The sequence below is a fragment of the Haematobia irritans genome, chromosome 1 (assembly GCF_050003625.1).
Source record: "Haematobia irritans isolate KBUSLIRL chromosome 1, ASM5000362v1, whole genome shotgun sequence".
Classification (NCBI taxonomy): Eukaryota; Metazoa; Arthropoda; class Insecta; order Diptera; family Muscidae; genus Haematobia; species Haematobia irritans.
In genome coordinates, this window is record NC_134397.1 from 7,899,718 (window position 1) to 7,924,680 (window position 24,963).

The 24,963-nt window shown below is 35.3% G+C and overlaps 1 protein-coding gene across 1 annotated transcript in view; it reads left to right on the forward strand.

The window, feature by feature from the left end:
• Teh1 (tipE homolog 1 phospholipid transfer protein) overlaps positions 1-24,696 on the forward strand; it is a 294,454-nt gene extending 269,758 nt beyond the window's left edge. Inside the window, exon 2 of the mRNA XM_075308662.1 lies at positions 24,569-24,696. Coding sequence (XP_075164777.1) covers positions 24,569-24,638 — 70 coding nt within the window. The 3' untranslated portion in view covers positions 24,639-24,696. The remainder of the gene's footprint in view (positions 1-24,568) is intronic.
• The last annotated feature ends 267 nt before the right edge of the window (positions 24,697-24,963 follow it).

Consider the following 24,963-nt stretch of genomic DNA (forward strand, 5'->3'; position numbering starts at 1 on the left):
TGTGTCGTTAAAAATCAGCCAATGAAACAATTTCGTTAATACAACGAAATTTTTCGTTATTATAACAAATTTTCTGTTAATCAACGTAACATTTCGTACTATTAACGAATATTTTCATTGTATTAATGAAAATATTTCGTTATATCAATGAAAATTTTTCGTTGACTGAATTTTAATGAAATTTTGTTTGTGTGTAGTATTGAATTCCATAGTTAATCCTTTATTTTAACTACAGTGAAATCTCTGAAAGATGGACACCCACGGTGGCCTAAATTTTTTCCACATTTGAGAGGTGTACAGGTATGAGAGGTTAAGTATACCCTGCGCCACACTGTGGAACAGGGTATTATAAGTTAGTCATATGTTTGTAACACCCAGAAGGAGACGAAATAGACACATGGTGTCTTTGGCAATAATGCTCAGGGTGGGTCACTGAGTCGATATAACCATGTCCGTCTGTCCGTCCGTCTGTCTGTGAACACATTTGCAAAATTTGATTGAAATCAGTTCAGATTTAGATATAGCTGCCATATATATCTTTCGCCCGATATGGACTAATATGGTCCTAAAAGCCAGAGTTTTGGCCCAATTTTGTTGAAATTTTGCACAGGGAGTAGATTTAGCATTGCAGCTATGCGTGCCAAATTTGGTTGAAATCGATTCAGATTTAGATATAGCTCCCATATATATCTTTCGCCCGATATGCACTTATATGGACCCAGAAGCCATAGTTTTATCCCGATTAGCTTGAAATTTTGCACAAGGAGTAAAATTAATAGTATAGTCATGTGTGCCAAATTTGATTGAAATCGGTTCAGATTTAGATATAGCTCCCATATATATCTTTCGCCCGATATGGACTAATACGGTCCCAGAAGCCAGAGTTTTACCCCAATTTGGTTGAAATTTTGCACTAGGAGTACAATTAGTAATATAGTCATGTGTGCCAAATTTGATTGAAATCGGTTCAGACTTAGATATAGCTCCCATATATATGTTTTTCTGATTTCGACAAAAATGGTCAAAAAACCAACATTTTCCTTGTAAAATCGCCACTGCTTAGTCGAAAAGTTGTAAAAATGACTCTAATTTTCCTAAACTTCTAATACATATATATCGAGAGATAAATCATAAATAAACTTTTGCGAAGTTTCCTTAAAATTGCTTCTGATTTAAATGTTTCCCATATTTTTTTACTAAAATTGTGTTCCACCCTAGTGCATTAGCCAACTTAAATTTTGAGTCTATAGATTTTGTAAAAGTCTATCAAATTCTGTCCAAATCGAGGGATATTTAAATGTATGTATTTGGGACAAACCTTTATATATAGCACCCAACACATTTGACGGATGTGATATGGTATCGAAAATTTAGATCTACAAAGTGGTGCAGGGTGTAATATAGTCAGCCCCGCCCGACTTTAGACTTTCCTTACTTGTTTTAATATGTTAAAATAGCAAACGTCACCAGACAACTGTCCACTTTTGGGAGGTCTCCGGGTTTCCGAGTGTCCTAGTTTAAGAGGTTTCATTGTATATATATTCTTAGATATTTTGTCTTATTTCTTTTTCAAACTTTTCAATGCTTAACATTAGAAAACAAATAATTGTTAATAGCTGGTATGTAAATATAGAAGGCAACATCAACGTGATCTCCATCAAAAAAAAACCGATTAGTCCAAATACCAGTGGTCTATACAAAATTGCTTTCCTTTAATGACCTCTGTGACAAGAGACCCTCTGAATGAAATGGACTAAAATGAACTCGAAATCAAACGAAATAGTGAACACAATGATTTTTCATATCAGTCTATCCGCCCTCCGCACCACCTTTCAATCAATAAAGAGTTTTGGCCCAGTGTTTGTTTGTTCATCAAAAGCAATTTTTAAGTGATTTTTTCCTTTGTGTTCACTTTGACGTGCCTTCAACAATTTTTGATTGATTAATTTCTAAATACTTTGCTATTTATATGGATTGATGGGTTATATATGGGGTAGTCCATATAGAGGTTTATGTTTTCTTGGGAGCCACCGTGGTGCAATGGTTAGCATGCCCGCCTTGCATACACGAGGTCGTGGGTTCGATTCCTGCTTTGACCGAACACCAAAAAGTTTTTCAGCGGTGGATTATCCAACCTCAGTAATGCTGGTGGCATTTCTGAGGGTTTCAAAACTTCTCAAAGTGGTTTCCCTGAAATGTGGAACGCCGTTCGGACTCGGCTATAAAAAGGAGGTCCCTTGTCATTGAGCTTAACATGGAATCGGGCAGCACTCAGTGATAAGAGAGAAGTTCACCAATGTGGTATCACAATGGACTGAATAGTCTAAGTGAGCCTGATACATCGGGCTGCCACCTAACCTAACCTAACCTAGGGCCGAAATTAATAACTAACTCTTTATTTTTATACACCAAAAAAAAAAAAAGACAACCAACAATGAACAAGAAAAAGAAACTATAAAACCATGAAAATTAAACAAAAATGTTAACTGATTTATATTGCAAGTGGTGACTTGATTAAGTTTTTAGTCAAGCTGAAAAAAACTACACGCCTTCAGTACTTTTTTATGTTGTTTAAGAAAATTCCCTTTTTCTAACAAAATTGTATAAAATTATGAACTACCTTGTGAAAAATTCGAATATAGTAAATTTTGAAGTAGTTGCTTTCTGTTTGATCGGATGAAAAATAAGCTAGCAGGCCTCTTAAGGAGAGAAACCGTTAAGAACCAATTTTTTGTGTGATTGCTTGAGGGTAAATAATGACATCAAGTATATGGGATGAAAACAAGGCCTTCAAAAAATTGAAATTTTTTTCTGCCAAATACCAAATTTCTGTCCGATCGGATGAAATATAAACCATCAGGCTCTCATGAAATCAAGTCTGGAGATCGGTCTATATGAGGACCACTGTTACCGTTTTGTACTTTTGTGCCACTATTTTTATACCCTCCACCATAGGATGGGGGTATATTAACTTTGTCATTCCGTTTGTAACACATCGAAATATTGCTCGAAGACCCCATAAAGTATATATATTCTGGGTCGTGGTGAAATTCTGAGTCGATCTGAGCATGTCCGTTCGTCCGTCCGTCCGTCTGTTAAAATCACGCTAACTTCCGAACGAAACAAGCTATCGACTTGAAACTTGGCACAAGTAGTTGTTATTGATGTAGGTCGGATGGTATTGAAAATGGGTCATATCGGTCCCCTTATAAACGGACCCCCAAATTTGGCTTGCGATTGCTCTAAGTGAAGCAAATTTCATCCGATCCGGCTGATATTTGGTACATGGTGTTAGTATATGGTCTCTAACAACCACGCAAAAATTGGTCCATATCGGTCTATAATTACATATAGCCCCCATATAAACCGATCCCCCGATTTGGCTTGCGGAGCCTCTAAGAAAACCAAATTTCATCCGATCCGGCTGAAATTTGGTACATGGTGTTAGTATATTGTCTCTAACAACCATGCCAAAATTGGTCCACATCGGCCCATAATTATATATAGCCCCCATATAAACCGATCCCCAGATTAGACCTCCGGAGCCTTTTAGAGGAGCAAAAGTCATCCGATCCGAATGAAATTTGGTCCGTGGTGTTAGTATATTGTCTCTAACAACCATGCCAAAATTGGTTCATATCGGTCCATAATTATATATAGAGGAGCAAAATTCATCCGATACGGTTGAAATTGGCTACGTGGTGTTAGTATATGGTCTCTAACAACCATGCAAGAATAGGTCCATATCGGTCCATAATCATATATAGCCCCCATATAAATCGATCCCCAGATTTGATCTCCGGAGCCTCTTAGAGGAGCAAAATTCATCCGATCCGGTTGAAATTTGCAACGTGGTGTTAGTATAAGGCCGCTAATAACCATGCCAAAATTGGTCCATATCGGTCTATAGATATATATAGACGATCCCCAATCACACAAAAATTGGTCCTTATCGGTTCATAATCATGGTTGCCACTCGAGCCGAAAATAATCTACCAAAATTTTTTTTTATAGAAAACATTGTCAAAATGTTATTTTTATAGAAAATTTTGTCAAGATTTTATTTCTATAGAAAATTTTGTCAAAATTTTATTTCTATAGAACATTTTGTCAAAATTTTATCTCTATAGAAAATTTTGTCAAAATTTTATTTCTATAGAAAATTTTGTCAGAATTTTATCCAAATTTTATTTCTATAGAAATTTTTTTCCAAATTTTACTTCTATAGAAAATGTTGTCAAAACTTTAAACTTAATTATATACGTATTTAATCGGCCTTTTTTAGTTTAATGTATACCACGTACACGCTCACAAAAAATCGCTTCTGTAACATATACTCCCAAACATATTTTGCTTCAAGCATATACATTTTTGGCTATTGCCCAAACATTTATATGTTTGATCTCTTCCAATATATAATATGTTTGAAAGCATATTGGTGTAAACAATATATGTTTGGGTAGTCAATTTCCAAACATTTTGTATTTTTGCATCCAAATTCAATAATGTTGTCTTCCAAAAAACAATATGTTATTATGTGAACATATAATATGTTTGGAAGCATTTTGCACCCAAAAATATTATATGCTTAAAAAAATTCTCCCAAACAATATTGTGCTCAAAATTTTATTTATTTATTTATATATTTACAATCATAATGAATTATGAAAATAAACAGGTAATATAGGTGCTAACAACAAAGGTTTTCGACCTGAATGCTCAAAATTTTGTTTCTGCCCAATTGTATATTCTCCCACATCTTTCTCACTTCCACGAAATTTTTTAGTTCTTAGCACCTTTTTCTGTAATACAAACATTGTAGAAGAAATTATTCAATTGTATGATTTTTTTATTTATTTTAATTTTACCTTTTGCCGGACGGGGATTCGAACAGCGGACCACACAGTTTGTAAGGATCAAAGAAGTAGCTGATCAATTGCCCAAGGAAAAATAAAATGTTAATTTTGTAATAACAAGCAACAACCACCAACTTAATTCAATATCGCTCCCTGTTAAATAGCGCTCTAAGCTACTAAACACATATATGTTTATAGGCTATTTCTAAATTAATATATGTTTGCATCCAAGCATATTATATTTAAAAACATTTTATGTCCCAAACATAATATGTTCTAACATATTAACATATATGTCCCAAACATGTTATGCTAGTTTATGAACATTATATGCTTGCACTCAAAAATATTGTGTTTAAAAATTTGTGTTCCAAACATATAATGTTTAGAGCCAAACATATGAAAAACAGTCTTTTTCATCCGTGTACGGATTATGTGTTATATATTACGGTGTTAGGAAATTTTAAGATACCTTGCCATCGGCAAGTGTTACCGCAACCCAAGTAATTCGATTGTGGATGACAGTCTTCAGTAGAAGTTTCTACGCAATCCATGGTGGAGGGTACATAGGCTTCGGCCTGGCCGAACTTACGGCCGTATATACTTGTTCTTTTTAAATTTTTGTGACACCTTTTCATCTTATTGTGTCACTTTTTAATTACACTCATATATACTGTAATTTTTTTTTTTTAATATTTGGATCTCAAATACCGTTAATCGGTGTCTTAACAAATACTCGAGTATACCATACCAGTCAAATACAATATTTGTGAACAATTTTCTATAGTGTCATAACAGGTTGGCTGATAAGTCCCCGGTCTGACACATAAATGATGTCGCTAGTATTAAATGCATATTATTTGTATATATAATACCAACCTTCAAATGATTCGTGTCAAAATTTGTCGTCTGTAAGTCAATTAGTTTGTGAGATAGAGCGTCTTTTGTGAAGCAACTTTTGGTATTGTGAAAAAAATGGAAAAGAAGGAAATTCGTGTTTTGATAAAATACTGTTTTCTGAAGGGAAGCAAAAACTTGGCTTCATAATGAGTTTCCGGACTCTGCCCCAGGGAAATCAACAATAATTGATTGGTATGCAAAATTCAAGCGTGGTGAAATGAGCACGGAGGACGGTTCTTTTTTATGAAAAAGTGTGCCACTTTTGTAAACTGAATTTGCCACCTTTTATTACTATTGCTACTTTTTGTGCCACTTTTTAGTAATTCCCAACGGTAATGCTAATGGGGACTATGTTATTTTTATAAAACAAAATAGACCGATTCATGTGTGGCTGCTTGGGAGTAAATACCGAAATCCAAATTTCAGGACGATCGGAAGAAAAATAAAATATGAAGAGGTCAAATCTTGAAACTGTCCTATATGAGAGATATACCTGTGTATGTTATAACATATGTAGTCCAATATTACTCATACAATACCCGTTGGCCTATATTTCGTTAACATGATTTCAAAAGACAAGGGACGGGCATAACTAAATTGATTCTGCAATGGATTTTTTTCAAATCAAATGAAACCTTTTTCGTTCCGATTGAATAATTTTACAATGATTTCACAGACGGACGGGCGGACATGTGAATGCCAGTCTACAATTTCACAATTAGCAAAAGTCTTGGAGCATAGAAATCTGGAATAGCGATATGTATTCGGATTAACCCATAATGAGACCTTATATCGTCCGATGGGAAAAACACTATTAACATAAAAGAAACAAGGCAGAAGCCTAATGGGTTGGATCTGTTCTACTTGGTGGCTTCTTGGTCCATTGATAAAAATAAAAAGGAAAGTTTATCTATGCATTCTAGAGAACAATTTACCCGATTTTATGGACCACAGTAGTTTTTCTATCTGACAGGAATCCAGGAAGCCAATATAAGGATTATGAAATAAATAAGAATTGAAAGCCTACAACAAAGTTAGTGAAGAATTAACTACAAACCCCCAGAACAAAGCCCAATTCTAAATCTGATTGAAATTTTGTGGATTAAAAAAAAAAAGACTCGTTTCACAACTGTATAAGGCACGAACCTCTTTAAAAGAGCTTTGGTTCAGAGTTCAAACAGAGTGATCAAATTTTCCACATAAAGACCCTAGACCAGAGTAAGCATACACCAAAAAAAAAAATAATAGGTAAACAAACGCTGAGTGGTCAAATTTTCCATAGGAACACATAAAGACCCTACATACACCGAAAAAAATCATAGGTAAACTAATGCTAAATTTAACTTATTTTTATTGCAAAAAATATTTGTTTGTAATTAAATGTTATTATTTTTTTTCTAAATTTTCCAACTCAATGGAATCTTCCTTTTTTCGTATGTCTCAAATTTTCATGAACTAAACAAATAAGTTCAATATGAACTAAAGCAAAAGAAAATTTTCACACGATTCGCAAAAATGGTAAGAACGAACTACAGTATGGTTAAAATGGTCATGATTTGACGCCAATGATTTTCTCATCAGAGAGTGTAATTTCGTGAGTTGTATCTTAGCTAAAAAGTACACCAGGCTTTTTAATGTTCGTGGTTTTAACAACGCTTTGTGGAAAACTTAAAGTTTGGAGTACAATTTAGTTCAATTTTCGCACGATATAGTTCATTCTTGCTATAAAACGGTTTACTTTTTTTCTGTGTAGAGTCATAAAAAGCGTCACTTAAGCAAAAGTGTTTTAAACCAAAATTTAACAAATTTCCTAAACGAGGAAAAGTGGATACTTATTTATTGCAATTTTAAGTTTTATTTATTTATTGATATGTATTTCCTTCCTCCTTCGTTAGGGTTTTCAAGCGAATACGTGTTCCGTCTGAAAATATGCCAAGAAAATTTTGCCATTGTAAGGAACACGAGATTTTATCATAATTTCAATCTATCTTACGTATTACAAATATCGCGGATTTTTTTCTATATTTTATTGCTAATATACTATTAAAAAAAAAAATTGGAAATAATTGCATGCCTTTAAATGCAGTTCTCGTCACTTTAGTAAGTCCTGCAAAAACCAATCTACAAGGGCTAACATATTATTTTCCATAGTTCCTACCACTTTTTCTTATCCATATTTGCCGTGGCTGACTTAATAAAATTACCTCCAATTGATGGTATTCCACTAATTGAAAAATCGGCACATGTTCCACATTCCAATCCTATATTAAATTCAACTAACAATTACATACCAGGCTTACTGATTTGTATTCCGTATTAAGCCTTTAATACGAAGCCAAAAAATTTATTTTTTTTAGTTTTACTAGAAAATCCTCAAAATACCATAGAAATCGATGTGAAATCCCCTATAAAAAACGCAAACGAATACACGATAATCTCCACAGATCCAGTAATGTCCCATATCAATATTTCTTTGCAGCAATGATTGTTTCGTTGAATTAGTCCACGAACTGTCAAGTGTCTGTGGGTGGTGATGGTAATAGTGGATGGGGTGAAGTCTAATACATGGGTGGCTAGATGGAGCTTCAGACTAATATAGATTTTGTAGGGCTAAAGGTTATTGGTAGCTACTGGTAGTTTAATATTTGGAGGGTGTAGTGTTGGTGTTAACGGAGAGGAAGGCTCATGGGCAAGTGGGTGGGAGATGGCCCACAGAAAATGTTCATTGTTTGTATTATTTAATTGCTTTCCATTGTTTGGTGTTCTTTTCCTTTTTATTATCCTGCTATTGAATGTAATCATGTCATTGATTCACACACTTCTCATACATAGAGACACCAATAAATTTGTTTATAAACGCCTACGTATACATACACATATATGTGAGTTTGTTGGCTATATATGTGTGTGTATTGATATGTAAAGCTTACATGAAAACTAAGTTAAATCGAAAAAAAAGTTTTTCAAAAAACGGATTTTATAAAATCGCTTTTTTTTCAATCACGTCCGTCCGTCCGACTGTTGAAATCACGCTAACTTCCGAACGAAACAAGCTATCGACTTGAAACTTGGCACAAGTAGTTGTTATTGATGTAGGTCGGATGGTATTGCAAATAGGCCATATCGGTCCACTTTTACATATAGCCCCCATATAAACGGACCCCCAAATTTGGCTTGCCGATCCTCTACGAGAAGCAAATTTCATCCGATCCGGCTGAAATTTGGTACATGGTGTTGGTATATGGTATCTAACAACCATGCAAAAATTGGTCCACATCGGTCCATAATTATATATAGCCCCCATATAAACCGATCCCACGATTTGGATTGCAGAGCCTGAAATTTGGTACATGGTGCTGGTATAACGTTTCTAACAACCATGCAAAAATTGGTCCACATCGGTCCATAATTTTATATAGCCCCCATATAAACCGATCCCCCGATTTGGCTTGCGGAGCCTCTAAGACAAGCAAATTGCATCCGATCAGGCTGAAATTTGGTACATGGTGTTAGTATATGGTCTCTAATGACCATGCAAAAATTGGTCCACATCGATCAATAATTACATAGCCCCCATATAAACCGATAACCAGATTTAACCTCCGGAGCCTCTTGGAAGACCAAAATTCATTTGATTCAGTTGAAATTTGGTACTTGGTGTTAATATATGGCCTCAAATACCAATACAAAAATTGATCGAAATCGGTCCATAATTATATATAGTCTTCATATAAACCGATCCACAGATTTGACCTCCGGGGCCCCTTGGAAGAGCAAACTTCATCCGATTCGGTTGAAATTTGGTACGTGATGTTAGTATATGGTATCCAACAACCATGCAGGAATTGGTTCATATCAGTCCATAATTATATATAGCCCCCATATAAACCGATCCCCAGATTTGACCCCGGGTGTCTTTCGGAGAAGCAAAATTCATCCGATCTGGTTGAAATTTGGTACATGGTGATAGTATATGATATTTAACAACCATGCCAAAAGTGGTCCATATCAGTCCATAATCATATAAACCGATCCCGAGATTTGGTTTTGGAGCCTCTTGGGGGAGCAAATTTCATCCGAGTCAGTTGAAATTTGGTACATTGTGCTAGTATATAGCCGTTAACAACCATGCCTAACTAGGTCCATATCGGTCTATAGTTATATATAGCTCTCAGATAAATCGATCCCCAATCACACAAAAATTGATCCATATAAGTTCATAATTGTATATAGCCTACATATAAGCGACCCCCATATTTCAATTCTGTCTCTCTACGTACCGTGCAAAAGTCCATAGCAATTCGTAATTATTTGTAGATTTACCCAAACATACATTTTTTGTCTAATATATACCACGTATGGACTAACGAACAATTTAGAAAACGATGTTAAGAAGTTTTAAGACACCACAACCCAATTAATTCGATTGTGGATGCCAGTCTTTCGTAGAAGTTTCTACGCAATCCATGGTGGAGGGTACATAAGATTCGGCCTGGCCGAACTTACGGCCGTATATACTTGTTTTTATTTAAATTAAAAATGTTTTGAATCTATTAATTTTGTAATAGAATATTTTTTAAAATTCAATTAATACCATAATTTAAAAATTTTTCCACATATTTTTTCTGTGTTTCAGTTTCAGTACCTAAAACCTAAATAAAATTTTAGTTTTTTGTTTCTATCAAAACGCTTTCAGTCGACTTAGTCTATTTTAAAAATAAGCTACCCATTTTATATATATTTATCTATATATATATATATATATATATATATATATATATATATATATATATATATATTTGTTTTATTGATTTGATCGATTGAGTGAAAGTCATAATGACATTTCATTTTCGAATATACATATTCCATTTATTTGTCTTGCCTAAGGGTAGTTAATCAAAAGAAATGTTTTTAGTGCATGTAATTAAAAATTAATGACAGTGTTTACACCTAACAGTTAATTTCAAGAAATATTTAATGTTTGTCGTCTTTAATTGTTTGTGTGGTTTGTTGATCCCTAACGGCGAACGCAAATTGCTATGACCATTAAACATAAATAAAAGAAAGCCATGGTAAAAAAAAAAAAAAACAAAATATTTTGTGATTAAAACCTCCACGTTTTGTGATTAAAACCTCCCTGTTGTCGGCCAACCCCCTCATTATCATTCCCAAAAAAAAATATAATGGTGAAAATTATAGGGGAGCTATTTCTTTAATATATAATCATTTTGGTGGTGGTTTTCTTTAGGAAAAACACAATTTATTAACTCCCCTTTATTAAGTTAAAATTTAAATAATTTAGGCTGATCTGGCCTTATCACACCTCAAAATATGATATTAAAATCTCATAAAATAATGATAAAAACATATATTTTTAAACAAAAAATTTCAATGATTACAAATGGGTATGCTTTGTATGCAAAAAAAAAAATATTTGTTGCCTCTAATGCTTAAATTAATTGATCGAATTACTTTTTAATTGAAAGTACTTCAGTCACAGAAATGATAGTAAAGCCTACACTTAATTTTTGTGATTGAGTTTTGATGTAATTAATACGTTAGTAAAATCAATTAAATTTTTAAATTAAACTTTTATTTGAAATTTCTTCAATGACAGCATTTATCAGTAAAGTTAATTACAAACAGGTAAGTAAAGTAGAAAGTCGGGCGAGGCCGACTATATCATACCCTAAACCACCCTTACTGAATTAGTAAACATAAGCATTTGTGGCGTAATATTGATATAGGTCTGGGAGATAAACCGCAGTTGCATATTTTAGAAAATTAAGGGGCGATACATATATGGGAGCTATATCTACATCTGAACCGATTTCGAGGAAATTTTGCGCATACCGTTAGTATTATAGGGGACTGGATCTAGCCAACTTTGAGTAAGATCGGTTGATAAATAAGGGTTTTATGGCCAAATTTAGAAAAATCGGGCGGTACATATTTATGGGAGCTATATCTAAATCTGAAGCGATTTCGATGATTTTTTGCACATATAGATAGTGCTATAGAAGATTACATTTAGCCAACTTTCGGATCGGTTGATTAATATGGGTTTTATGGCCAAATTTAGAAAAATCGGGCGGTACATATTTATGGGAGCTATATCTAAATCTGAACCGATTTGGATGAAATTTTGCAGACTTGAAGGGCGATGAAAAAGATTACCTTTTGCCAAATTTGGTGACGATCCGTTTGAAAAAAGGTGCAACGTGACCCCATTTGTCGAAATCGGGCGATACATATATATGGGAGCTATATCTAAATTTGATCCGATTTCTTCCAAATTCAATAGCGTTCCGTCCTTGTGCCCAAAAAACTCCCTGTACCAAATTTAATCAAAATCGGTTAATAATTGTGACCGGAATCCTGTGAACAAGAAATACATGGACAGACATTGTTTTTTATTTCAATTAAAATGTTAAATGAAAAATGTTTATGTATTACTCCCGCTTAAACAATAGTGGCTGAAAATTTGTCCGTTTCTCTGTTTAAGATTTTATAATATTCGAATTAAAAAGTTTCAGTGAAAATTCATTACATTAATTTACGAAAAATTACATTATATTTACGAAATTTGTCGTTTTAATTAAAAAAATAGTAGGATCAATTACATTTCTAACTAAATGTTGTTTGAGTTATAATTTGACTATTTTTTGTGATATTTTTATGCACTACCCCCGCTTAATTAGGAAGGACTAAAAATTCTCTTTTAATGTCAATTAAAAAAAAAATTAACTATTCCGAATGAAACAATACATTTTTGTAATTGATATTTGTTTTAAATACAAAATTAATAAAATCAGTTAATAGTTTTTGAAATTCATTTTTATTGGAAAAATTTTTATGACTGGGGTAGTACATAAAAATGTCACAAAAAAAAATTTATTTAAGATGACAAATATCTCCACAGTACGGTTTAAAATTTGATTAGCTAACGCAAAAAATTAAAAACAAATTAGAAACAAGTATAAACGGCCGTAAGTTCGGCCAGGCCGAATCTTATGTACCCTCCACCATGGATTGCGTAGAAACTTCTACGAAAGACTGTCTCATCCACAATCGAATTACTTGGGTTGTGGTATCTTAAATCGTTTTCTAAATTGTGAGTTAGTCCATACGTGGTATATATTAGACAAAGAAAAGTATGTGTAGGTAAGTCTACAAATAATTACGAATCGATATGAACTTTTGCACGGTACGTAGGGAGCCAGAATTGAAATATGGGGGTCGCTTATATGGGGGCTATATACAATTATTGATATGAACCAATTTTTGTGTGATTGGGGATCGATTTATCTGAGGGCTATATATAACTATAGACCGAGATGGACCTAGTTAGGCATGGTTGTTAACGGCCATATACTAGCACAATGTACCAAATTTAAACTGACTCAGATGCAATTTGCTCCTACAAGAGGCTCCAAAACCAAATCTCGGGATCGGTTTATATAGGGGCTATATGTGATTATGGACTGATATGGACCACTTTCGGCATGGTTGTTAAATATCATATACTACCACCACATACAAAATTTCAACCAGATCGGATGAATTTTGCTTCTCCAAAAGGCACCGGAGGTCAAATCTGGGGATCGGTTTATATGGGTGCTATATATAATTATGGACTAATATGAACCAATTCCTGCATGGTTGTTGGATACCATATACTAACATCACGTACCAAATTTCAACCGAATCGGATGAATTTTGCTCTTCCAAGGGGCTCCGGAGGTCAAATCTGGGGATCGGTTTATATGGGGGCTATATATAATTATGGACCGATTTCGACCAATTTTTGCATGGGAGTTTGAGGCCATGTATTAACACCACGTACCAAATTTCAACTGAATCAGATGAATTTTGGTCTTCCAAGAGGCTCCGGAGGTCAAATCTGGTGATCGGTTTATATGGGGGCTATATATAATTATGGACCGATGTGGACCAATTTTTGCATGGATATTAGAGACCATATACTAACACCATGTACCAAATTTCAGCCGGATCGGATGAAATTTGCTTCTCTTAGAGGCCTCGCAAGCCAAATCGGGGGATCGGTTTATATGGGGGCTATATATAATTATTGACCAATGTGTACGAATTTTGGCATGGTTGTTAGAGACCATATACTAACACCATGTACCAAATTTCAGCCGGATCGGATGAAATTTGCTTCTCTTAGAGGCCTCGCAAGCCAAATTTGGGGGTCCGTTTATATGGGGGCTATACGTAAAAGTGGACCGATATGGCCCATTTGCAATACCATCCGACCTACATCAATAACAACTACTTGTGCCAAGTTTCAAGTCGATAGCTTGTTTCGTTCGGAAGTTAGCGTGATTTCAACAGACGGACGGACGGACATGCTCAGATCGACTCAGAATTTCATCACGACCCAGAATATATATACTTTATGGGGTCTTAGAGCAATATTTCGATGTGTTACAAACGGAATGACAAAGTTAATATACCCCCAATCCTATGGTGGAGGGTATAAAAATATTTTTAAATTAGGGATTATTATGAGAATTTTTCCGATTTTTTCCAAAATTTATATTTTTAACTTTTTAATAATTTGACAAAATCGAGTTTCGAGTTTTGCGTCCAATGACAAGTCAATTGTTGGTTCTTGACTTTTGGATTTTTTTTTTCAATTCAATTCAATTTCAATTTTTAAAGTACAATTAGTCGATTTGACTCAATGTTTAAAAGTCGGTTAGTAGAAATTAAAAAAAAATACAAAAAATCGACTTAAACCTTAAAACTGTTTTTTTTTTTTTTTGATGAAAAGACAATAGAAATGGACTTTCAAACTAGAGGTGTGCGCGTGAGTGAAATTTCATTCCCACTCACGCACATTCACGAAGCAATATGTTTAGTCACGCACGCTCACGCACGAGACATTTGGTAGCCACGCACACTCACGCACGTTCACGAAATGAAAACCAGTACTCGCACGCACGCACACGCACAATTCAAGACAATTAATGTGACTCACGACAAATTCACGAGACTCCGGACATTTTCCGAAAAAAGGAAAGGTGACAAAATTAATAAATAGGATATAGTTCGACAGCTAAATAAAATTCAGTTACCATATTATAAAGAATTTAATCTTGATTTTTTTTTCGTGGGCGTGATTTTGCAGAAATTTTATTCACGCACATTCACGAACCGATTTTATTTCTCACGCACGACATATTATTTTAAGTCCCATTCACGCACATTCACGAAAGTTACTTCAGATTTTGTTCACGAGCCACAACAGTTTCGTGTCACGCGCACACCTCTATTTCAAACCATAACTTAAAAATCTCAATTTGTTCATTCAACAAAGCTTAAGGTTCTTCTATGTCCAAGTTTTTGTCACTTTACCATGTACGACCAATGTACTACACATTCATCTTCATCTCATACATCATGCATTTGTTTTAACACATTGCTATGCCAGTTTAGTACAGAGGATGTGATACCGCACAGTACTATCTTGATTTGATGGCATAGAAATGTGATTATATTAAACTTGGCTATTGGACTAAACCAACCGGTCAATCTGAATTAGGCTGTATCATCATAGTGATGGTAATGATGATGACAATATGACGCAATGAAAAAACTTTCTGCCATAGGAATAAGGACATACGGATGAAACGGATTTTAGATGGTCAATAAAATCATATGACATAACGTTTACGTTGGGCGCCAATCAATATCCAAATTGTTAGTAAAATTTTGTTAGAAAAAACTTATGACAATATCCATAACTGATTGATAAGGCACATCTTATTGTTTTATATGGGTAATAAAATTACGTTGGGCGCCAACGGACATCCAGTTGGCCGCTAATCGACAACCAAATTGTCAAATTTTGTTAGAAAGGACTTGTGACAATCAGAGATGGTCTGTATCAAACTTTGTAAGGTTTGCGAGTGTCGCAAAGTTGTCAACGTCGTAAATGTAGGAAAAGTAGCAAAAGTCGCAAACTGAAAATTCTTCAGACTTTGGATAGCGAATGATAGCCACGATCATGATATATGCGAGGAAGTTTCAATTCTCAGGAATGTTTCTCAAATTATTAACGAGTTTAAAAAACTTGAGAATAGAGCTATTTCAATTGGAAACTCGAAGCCAAAATTACTATGAACTACCCGATGGTGCAGTAAACGTGACGGTCATCATAGGTCAGGTTAGGTGGCAGCCCGATATATCAAAGCTTACTTAGACTATTCAGTCCATTGTGATACCACAGTGGTGAACTTCTCTCTTATCGCTGAGTGCTGCCCGATTCCATGTTAAGCTCAATAACAAGGGACCTCCTTTTTATAGCCGAATCCAAACGGCGTTCCACATTACAGTGAAACCACTTAGAGAAGCTTTGAAACCCTCAGAAATGTCACCAGCATTACTGAAGTGGGATAATCCACCGCTGAAAAACTTTTTGGTGTTCGGTCGAAGCAGGAATCGAACCAACGACCTTGTGTATGCAAGGCTGGCATGCTAACCATTTCACCACGGTGGCTCCATGGTTAACTCAATAATAAGGCACATCCGTCCTATTGAAATTATATGACTATAAATTTAAAAAATAATAGGGCGCCAATTAACTATATTAGAAAATACGTAGGACTATAACCGTCAACTATATTTACATCACATGTCATCGAGTGCTAGGTTCAAAATAAATAAATCCATGAGTTAAAAATACCCAAAAAAAAATTTATAATGTCAGCACTGTATACCAGAACTAGCTCTAGCATCTCAATTGATCCCATTTTTGAGCTTTTTTTATAGATATTCCAATAAGGCTTGTGACCCTAAATTACAAAAACATACTGCGTTGGGCGCCAATTGACGTCCATTAACTAATTTCTTTAAATTTGAAAGAGTTCTCTTTACAGTTATTGTCCTTTTTATATACATGATATTCCGACAAGGCTTATAACAAATACGTTGGGCTCAATTGGCTCCCAACGTATTTGTGTTTGAAATTTAATTTCCATTATTTATTTTATTTATTTATACGGGCTCTAGCAAATAGAGGCTATCGGCCAAAACCTCCATTAAATAATTTCTTTAAATCTGAAAGATTTCTCTTTTTTATATTCATAATATTCCAACATGGCCTTAAATTATGTTGGGCGCTAATTGACACTCATTAATGTATATTGGACTCAATTAGGCCACCCGTCTTAAAGCTGAAATGCATGGCATTAAATGTCAAGTCTAAATATAGTTCAATGAATTTGACATACTATTTCGATGCTATATTTTTATACCACCACCATAGAATGGTGACGGGGGTATAATAAGTTTGTCATTCCATTTGTGACACATCGAAATATCGATTTCCGACTATATAAAGTATATATATTCTTGATCAGGAGCATGTCCGTCTGTCCCTCTGTCCGTCTGTCTGTTGTAAGCACGCTACAGCCTTCAATAATGGCGCTATCGTCCTGAAATTTCGCACAGATTCGTCTTTTGTTTGCAGGCAGATCAAGTTCGAAGATGGGCTATATCGGTCCCGATTTGGGGTCTTGGACTTATAAAAACTGTAGTTTTTATCCAATTTGCCTGAAATTTGAAATCTGGAGGTATTTTAAAACCATCAAAAAGTGTACCAAAAATGGTGCTTATCCGGTCCATGTTTTGGTATAGCCCCCATATGGACCAATTCCCCGATTTTGCTTCTTGGCGTCTACAAAGTGTAGTTTCTATCCGATTTGCCTGAAATTGGAAATCTATTGGTATTCTAGGACCATAAAGAGGTGTGCCAAAAATGGGGTGTATCGGTACATGTTTTCATATAGCCACCATATAGACCGATCATCCGATTTTAATTCTTGGTCTTCTAGAATCCGTAATTTTTACCCAATTTGCCTCAAATCGGAAATCTAGAGGTATTCTAGGATCATAAAGACGTGTATCGAAAATGATGAGTACCGGTCCATGTTTTGATATAGCCCCGATTACACCGAACTCCCGATTTAACTACTAGGGTTTCTAGAAATTGTAGTTTTGTCCGATTTGCCAGAAGTTGAAAATATACTGGCATTTTAGACCCATAACAAAATGTATATGATTTAGTTTTATCGATCTATTTGGTAAGGCCTCCATATAGACCGATTTAACTTATAGAGGGTATAGAAGGCGCACTGATCATGAAAACTGCTTGAAACTGAATGCAAAATTTCCAGATTTTACTTCTCATAGTCATTTAAATAATTGGGATGAAAATCGACAGATTTTAGATTTCAAATCAAGGCATTATTTCATCATTTTCTTGCACACTTACAAGAGATGGTTATGATTCCTCTAAAACTCAAACAAAAAATGGTTATTATAAATTCAGAATCTGATCTAGTCTTCATAGGTAAAATCTTTACATTTATCTAGCGTACGGGTTGAACTGATCTGCTCGGAAAAATATCTGTCATCAAACCCCCCTGAAATTTTCAAAGGAAACTATAATATTTGATTCATGGTGGTGGGTATTTAAGATTCGGCAAAGCCGAACTTACTACTGTATATACTTGTTCTAAATAGATTATGTTTTGTAAAACTACCGGCTTGCCCTAGTATTCTTTTTGCTAACAAAGAGTACCAGTTAATCAGAAGCAAAATTCAATGAACAAACCATTGAGAATCTTTAGTTACGTGCGGCTAATCAATCAAAATACCTAAGAATGAAAAAGCCAAAAATATTTTCAATTGTTTTAGTGGAGTACGGATATAAGAATGCACATTCGGCTAAGCAATAGACTTCGTCCTTTATATAGCATCCATGTATATTTGTCACCAATACCACCTATAGTAGAAACATGTCTCAAAATACTGCCAAATACAAAGAAGGACACGTAACGTAATACTCAATAGGATTCGTTTGTAAAGTCATCAAAGGATATGTGTACCGGATATATATCCACCAATGCACTATCCGTATATGTTTGTTTATATGGTATAAAGGTCTGGTATATGGCATGGTCTGGTATATGGTATGGTCTGGTATATGGCTATGGCTTTAATGGTAGTTGTCTTTGATTTGACTATGTCTGTGTGTGTGTCTCGTGCTGGTCTTTGGCTCAAATCCACTATAGCATTTAAGCTATAAACAAAAACTAAACTGAAAAATTTAAAAGATTTATTGCAATGAATCAATTGACATTTAAAGCTTAAAACCAAAAGCTAACTCACATAAGCCTAAAGTGTTTATTTCATATGATAATCGCTAAGATTAAATTATCAAGAAGCGGAAAGACTAAAAGTTCATGTCCAAATAGGGATTTGTCTAAATAAAGATAATATTCTATGCAACTTACATATCGTATGTATAAGAAAATTATTTTGTAACTTGGTATCATTTAAAAATATCCAAAGAAATAAGAAAATTACAAAAAAATAGATTATGATATAAACAGATTTATTATAGTAAATAAATTGATTTAATATTTAAATCCATATTTAATGTGGCTTTCATCAAACTATGATTTGTGTGACATTCTATTCTAGTAAAATTACTGAGAACTGTTGCAAATTTAAAGAAATTAGTTCTCATGAAATGCTATCTATGGCCAGTAAGATATATACAGGAAAAAAGGTCACCAATGTTTTTTCAAAAAAAAAATATTCAAAAAATATTTAATTTTAATCAAAACAAAAAATTTGCTTGATCGGATCAATAAAATTTGTAATCGAATCAATTTCTTTTTAAATTGACTTTGGTAATTTATATATAATTTCCGGGGTCGAAGAATAGGACCATAATTGACTCCAAAACATATTTTTTTCGGTGACCGGTGACATGTTAGGCCGGGCCCAATATCACACACCCTTCAATGGTTTGCAGTGCGGTATGACTATGCAAATGAGACTCAAACCCGACCTAAAGTAGGACCCCCAAAAGATTACATAGAAAAATACCGAATTTCTACATTTTTTCAAGGGCATATGAATATGAAAATGATCCTCAAAATCTGAATGAAGAAGGGCCCAAGAAAAGTATATCGAAAACAACAACACAAAATCTTCATTCTTTTCTGGGGTGTAAAAAATTGTGGAGACCGTGTGCGTTATGAAAATAAATCCCAATATTTCAAATGAAAATTAACCCCAATTTCCGTTATGGGATTGTCCTTCATTTCAATGGGGGGCAACTGTACACCCTTTTGGTTGTTTCGAATAGCAACAGATTTCTTTATTGCTTGGCTAGCCTTCGGCTGGGATTTCAGACTTTCTCATATGAACGGATTCCAAAGTGGAGTATGGCGGACATAAAGTAATAGGTTTGGCGAGGTTTTAGACTATTTCTATAGATAGATCCAATGTGGGCTAACACGATCTCAAAATGAAAAGGACGGCCAATCCTTGGTCGGGGTTAAAGGTTTTGTAGTATGGACGGAGCCCAAAGTGAGCTAACGCAATTGCAAAGTAATATAATTGCCGAAGTTTAAGACTTTCCTCTATGAATAGAGTCCAAAGTGGGTTAACGCGATTCCGAAATGATATAAGTTGATGGTGGTTTATGACTTTTTCCTATGAACTGAATCCAAAATGTGCTACCGCAATTCTAAAGTAACAAAAATGACCGGCAATCACCCGGGATTTAAAACTTTCTCCAATGAATAGAGTCCGAGTGAGCTAACGCAAACCCACAGTTAGGGTTCATTTTGATATAGTCGTTTAAATAAAAAGTGAAAATGAGTCGTAATTTTTTTTTTTGGTTCGATTTTCATGTTTCATTTACAACAGTTGGGTCTCATTTTCACAGAGGTCGTATTTATTATGAAATTACGCCTCACCTTTGGGTTTTGGGGCTTATTTTCCTGGGACTCATTTTCATACCGCCTTGTGTTTTTGCTTAGGGTTCAATTTTCATGCTTCAGTTACAACAGTTGGAGCTCATTTTCACAGAGCCCATATTCATTATGAAATTTCGTCCCACATTTGGGTTTTGGGGCTTATTTTCCTGGGACTCATTTTCATACCGCCTTGTGTTTTTGCTTTGGTTTAAATGTTCATGCTTCAGTTACAACAGTTGGAGCTCATTTTCACAGAGCTCATATTCATTATGAAATTTCGCCCCACATTTGGGTTTTGGGGCTTATTTTCCTGGGACTCATTTTCATACCGCCTTGTGTTTTTGCTTAGGGTTCAATTTTCATGCTTCAGTTACAACAGTTGGAGCTCATTTTCACAGAGCCCATATTCATTATGAAATTTCGTCCCACATTTGGGTTTTGGGGCTTATTTTCCTGGGACTCATTTTCATACCGCCTTGTGTTTTTGCTTAGGGTTCAATTTTCATGCTTCAGTTACAACAGTTGGAGCTCATTTTCACAGAGCCCATATTCATTATGAAATTTCGCCCCACATTTGGGTTTTGGGGCTTATTTTCCAGGGGCCCATTTTCATACAGCCCTATTTTAATATTTTTGTTTTATATTTTAATGCTCTTTTGTATTACGAAAGTAAACCCACAGATTTTGAAACTATAACGTCTGTGGCCGTTCGATTTAAAACTTGGCGTGCATACCTTAATGCTAATTCTACTCTCTTTTTCACGTAAATCGGAGTAAAACTTTGCGTCTATGCTCATATGGGAGTAAATCTGTCGAAAGCTAATTTTTGAACCGATTTCAGTGAGATCTGTTAACTACGCTACGGGATATAATTATCATACGTATCATTGTCACCCAATGGTAATGGATTTGTTATATGGGACTAATAATATCATATATCGATATTTTTCGTTTATATATGTATTCTATAATTATACGTTTTATTACATGTATGATAGCATTTAACAAAATGAAATAATAATAAAATACTTAATAACAAGTATATACAGCAGTAAGTTCAGACGGGCCGAATCTTAAATACCCATCACCATGAACCAAATATTAGGGTTTCCTTTGAAATTTCAGGAGGGCTTGAGGACTTGAGGACACTTCCCGAAGATAAATTTCAAGATTTCACCTATGAGGGCCTATGAGGGCTATATATTATTATTCTGCATTTATAAGAAGCATTTTTCTTTGATTTTTAGAGGAATCATTAACATCTCTTGTAAGTGTGCAAGCAAATTATAAAATAACGTCTTGATTTGAAATCCTAAATCTGTAGATTTTCACCCGAGAATTAAAATCTGGAAATTTTACATTGAGTTTCAAGCAATTTTCATGATCAGTGCGCCTTCTATACCCTCAAGAAGTGAAGTCGGTCTATATGGAGGCATTACCAAATGGACCGATAAAAACTTAATCCGATAAACGTTTTTGTGAGCCCAAAATACCAGAATATTTACAATTTCAGGCAAATCAGATAAAAACTACGTTTTCTAGAAACCCAAGGAGTTAAATCGGGAAATCGGTCTATATGGGGGCTATACCAAAATATGGGCCGATACTCATCGTTTTCTGCACTCCTCTTTATGACCCGAAAATACCTCTAGATTTCCAATTTCAGGCAAATTGAATAAAAACTTCGGATTCTAGAAGCCCAAGAAGTAAAATCGGGAAATTGGTCTATATGGGGGCTATACCAAAATATGGGCCGATACTCACCATTTTCGGCCTCTTTATGGTCCTAAAATATCTCTAGATTTCCAATTTCAGACAAATTGGATAAAAACCACGGTTTCTATAAGCCCAAGACCCCAAATCGGGAGGCAGGTTTATAGGGGGACCATACCAAAACATGGACCGATGGTCACCATTTTTGGCAAACCTCTTTACGTTTCTAAAGTACCTCTCGATTTCCAATTTCAGGTAAATTGAATAAAAACTGCGGTTTCTATAAGCCCAAGAAGTAAAATCGGGAGATCGGTCTATATGGGGGCTATACCAAAACATGGACCGATACTCACCATTTTTGGCACACCACTTTATGGTCATAAAATACTTCTAGATTTCAAATTACAGGCAAATTGGATAAAAACTACAATTTCTATAAGCCCAAGACCCCAAATCGGGAGGTCGGTTTATATGGGGACTATAGCAAAACCTGGACCGATATAGCCCATCTTCGAACTTGACCTGCCTGCAGACAAAAGATGAGTTTGTGCAAAATTTCAGCACGATTGCTTCATTATTGAAGACTGTAGCGTGATTACAACAGACAGACAGACAGACAGACAGACAGCCAGACAGACAGACAAACAGATTGACAGACGGACATCGTTATATCGCCTTAGAATTTCTCCCTGATCAAAAATATATATACTTTATATAGTCAGGAATCGATATTTCGATGTGTTACAAACGGAATGACAAAGCCACCTTGTCCACCTTCTTCGCCGCAGAAAGCCAGTTTGCCTTGAACTGCTGCTCGTCCTTAGCAGTTTTTTTTTTGGTCTTCTTTAGTTTCCGCTTGACAATAGCCCAGTATTTCTCAATTGGGCGGAGCTCTGGCGTGTTGGGAGGGTTCTTGTCCTTGGGAACCACCTGCACGTTGTTGGCGGCGTACCACTCCATGGCCTTTTTACCGTAATGGCAAGATGCCAAATCCGACCAAAACAGTACGGAACAACCGTGTTTCTTCAGGAAAGGCAGCAGACGTTTATTCAAACACTCTTTCACGTAAATTTCTTGGTTGACAGTCCCGGAAGCTATGAAAATGCTGCTTTTCAAGCCACAGGTACAGATGGCTTGCCAAACCAGATATTTCTTTGCGAACTTTGACAGTTTTATGTGCTCGAAAATATCTGCTACCTTTCCCCTTCCTTTTGCCGTATAAAACTCCTGTCCCGGAAGCTGCTTGTAGTCGGCTTTGACGTAGGTTTCGTCGCCCATTACCACGCAGTCAAACTTCGTCAGCATCGTCGTGTACAGCCTCCGTGATCGCGCTTTGACCGTCGTATTTTGTTTATTATCGCGATTTGGAGTCACTACCTTCTTGTAAGTCGATAGTCCGGCTCGTTTTTTGGCTCGATGCACGGTTGTAGACGATACACCTTATTTGCGGCATCTCGGAGAGAGAGGTTAGGGTTTCGCTTGAAACTACCGGCAACTCTCTTTGTCGTCTCAGCGGCTTCCGGTTTTCGATTTCCCCCCAATCCAGACTTCCTCGCTATCGACAAACGTTCCCCAAACACTTTAATTACACTTGTAACGGTTGATTTGGCAACTTTTAGCGATTTTGCCAGCTTTGCGTGCGAGTAGCTCGGATTTTCGCGATGCGCGAGCAAAATTTTGATACGCTGCTCTTCTTGCTTGGACGGCATTTTGACAACTGAAGAGTTAATTCCAAAATCAAAATAGGAGTAACATTCTACACACACACACCTTCAAAATGAGGGGTGTTCAGGTTTTTTAAATGCAAAATTGAAAGAAATACGTCAAGTTTATATTGACCAAATTTTGACCGTATCACCCTTTAGATAGCGGGACCAATTTTTCTTCGAGGTTTGATCAACTCAACCGAATGATGAAGGTGACAGCAGAATTTATTGGTTGACAAAATCAACTCTTTATGTCATGTAAGTCCTCCTTGTCATCGTTCGATTGGCAGGACCGAATTATTTAGGAGACACAACTGCCAAGTGATAGTAGTTGCAACTGCCAAAAGGAGGCTGGCAATAAATTCGATCGTCCCAACCAATCTGTATTCTCTGTGTACTAAAAGAAATCTACAATAAACATGATTTTAAGACCAAAAAAAAAGTTAATTTATATCTTATACGATTTTTGAGAAATTCCAAGAAAAAACTTTGAAATTGGTTCCTGTAAAATTAAGACTTCGATTTGTACGAAACCAACAAAACTAATTTTCAATTTAATTTTGTTTTTTTTTTTTTTGCTTCACAGTGATACTTCAATATCAACGAGAGTGGATATGCTAACGCCGGCCATTGAAGTCTATAAACCACCGCTCTGACATAAGGATGATACGGTGGAGAGCAATTTAGGCAATCCATCGACGAGTAGCGATTTTTAGCAAAAGCTAATAACGACCCGTGTCGAGCTTAACAATGCAGCCTATATGCATCATTCATCAACAACAACAACAATAACATCACCTACATCGACGATAACCGTTAGGGCGACAACTACGACGACGATAACAACAACACCAACAACCACAATCACAACAACAACATCACAAACGAGGACTTCAAATACACCTACACCAACAAGAACAGTAATAGTGGATGCTGCTATCATTACTCCTGCTACTGCTGCAACAAGACAAGAACAACAAC